General features: G+C 46.7%; 1 protein-coding gene across 1 annotated transcript in view; it reads right to left on the reverse strand.

Moving 5' to 3' along the window:
• Nucleotides 1-325, reverse strand: part of LOC311147076 (ephrin type-A receptor 3-like) — a gene marked incomplete at its 5' end in the record, with an annotated part of 130,607 nt that extends 130,282 nt beyond the window's left edge. Inside the window, 1 exon segment of the mRNA XM_084183695.1 lies at nucleotides 223-325. Coding sequence (XP_084039821.1) covers nucleotides 223-325 — 103 coding nt within the window.
• Between the last annotated feature and the right edge of the window lie 1,961 nt (nucleotides 326-2,286).

A 2,286-nucleotide genomic window follows, 5' to 3' on the forward strand; every position in this document is an offset into this window, starting at 1 on the left:
TACTCGAAGTTTCCCATGCCTCTCCACCGCTGTGTCCTATCTGGCCCATGATTCATACCGACCACACCGTCAGAGCACCCTCACGGAGAGACTACCAAACGTCCACGGCGGAGTAACGGGGGCTCCCGCCTACCACTTATCGTACACCGCAACAACTCCCGCGGTTCACCTCACAACGAATCACGAAGTCAAAACCGTTACAATCGTTAAACACTCTCTTACCTTCATTCTCCGGGTAATTCCGTAAGCCTTCACATGGTGCGTGAAAAAGAAAGGGGGAGAGAATAAAAAGGGATGGATAGATCCAAAGGAAGAGTAGTGCCATTTTTCAGGCTGCGCTGCGCGCTCGCTGCATCCCTGTTCGTGTCGAGTTGGTGAGCGAGCCCTCGCGAATGAGCGGAGGAGAGCAGAGAAGGAAAAGAGAGAGAGAGAGAGCGAGAGAAAGGAAAGAGGAGTAGACGAGAAGGAGGTTCCAGTGCGAGCCAAACGCTGTCAATCACGGGCGAGCTGGTTGGTGTGGAAGCCGGAGACCTCGCGCATTCGAGACACACACACACTATTGTGAGGACACACGCGGGCCTCCGATCTTCGTCACTGCACCTCGGAGGTTTGGAGAGTGGTGCGCATGCATACAGAAGGTTTTGCTCCAAGGCTATCTGAAGATTCAGACTGAACGTGCATTTTATCGGCTGATGGTTTTACCGTGGACTATCTGTGACTGACACCTCATGTCCAGCTGTCATAGTTTCATTTAGTTGTATGGGCAGTTAAAGCTTGATTAGTTAATTGGGGGCTCGACAACTGCCTGCGTCAGTCTCACCATTGTATGGCTACTCTACATTGTAACAATGACAGCAGCTAGAGGCAACAGCTCTCAGAAGAACCCAGTTTCATGGATTCCAGATTCAAATCCAATGCTTGTATGGAGATGTATTCTGGTTGGAATGTGTGTGTTGTGCTGTGATAAGATGTGTGTGTGTGTGTGTGTGTGTGTGTGTGTGTGTGTGTGTGTGTGTGTCTGACTGTCGGTATGTTTCTGGGGGTCTAAATGAATAAATCATGGTTTCTGCCTGTCATATTAAATGTGTGTGTGAAGAGGGGCGGTGGGGTGAGAGTGCGCGAGGTCAACCTCAATCTTCTGCTTTATAACACACCAGACCATAACAGCGTGCAGGGAATTCAGCACCACGGAGAGAGCACAAGCATTTTAACAGGACAGATGCACCCCTCTAGCTTTGCTTCTCTTGTGTGTGTGTGTGTGTTTTTTTTCTGTTTGGGTAAACCTACAAAATTGATGTCAACCCCCCCAGTTAATTTCTTATTAGAACCTCAACCCACTGTGACCGTGATATCCAACCCATACACCTCAATCACACCTACAGCGTCATTGCATAAAATGGTACGCAGCATCATCTGGATATGTGTGCAACAAAAGCTCAACATTCACCTTCTGCCACCATTTCTGTCAAGCCGTCTAAGCATAGAATTTGATGCATAAATTCGATAAATCCAACGTATGCACAACACAGAATGCACTGCAACTGCCTCTGCAAGGCAAATGCAGCGTTCCATTGGAAATGGATGTACTTCTGGTGTATCAAAACGCAATGACGCTGTAGGTGTGATCGAGGCTATAGGCGGCCAACTGAATTAGGTTTCAATTAGCATGTAATTTTTCACTAATTCAGTGTTTTGCTACACCAGAAGTACATCAATTTCCAATGGAACGCTGTGTTTGCCTTGCATCATTGCGTTGCAGAGGCTGTTGCAGAGCGTTCTGTGTGATCAAATTGTATGAGTGCACTTGACAGAAATAGTAGCAAAAGGTGACTGTTGAACTTTTGTTGCACACATATCCACCAAAATGTTTGGATTACATAATGAAAAATGCATTTATTATGCAGCATTGATGTAATGGCTCTGTCGGGCTGACCGATGCATCAACATTCACCTTCTGCTACCATTTCTGTCAAGCCGTCTGTCTACACATACAATTTGATCCACATTTTGATAAATCCAACGTATGCACCACACAGAACGCACTGCAACTGCCAATGCAATGCAATGCTGAAAAGGCAAACGCAGCGTTCCATAGGAAATGAACGTACCCTACCTCTGGTGTACCAAAATGCAATGACGCTGTAGGTGTGATCGAGGTGTTATGCCTGATGGTTTTGTTTTGCTGGATGTCTAACCCGCATTTTCCGTACTTGACGGCATGTGCTTCGCTTTTCATCTCGCTAAAAGCTAGTTAGTTGGAGTCTGTGTGTGTACTTCCATTTGTAC

Source organism: Coregonus lavaretus (genome assembly GCF_964263955.1).
Source record: "Coregonus lavaretus genome assembly, chromosome: 19".
NCBI classification, from domain to species: Eukaryota; Metazoa; Chordata; class Actinopteri; order Salmoniformes; family Salmonidae; genus Coregonus; species Coregonus lavaretus.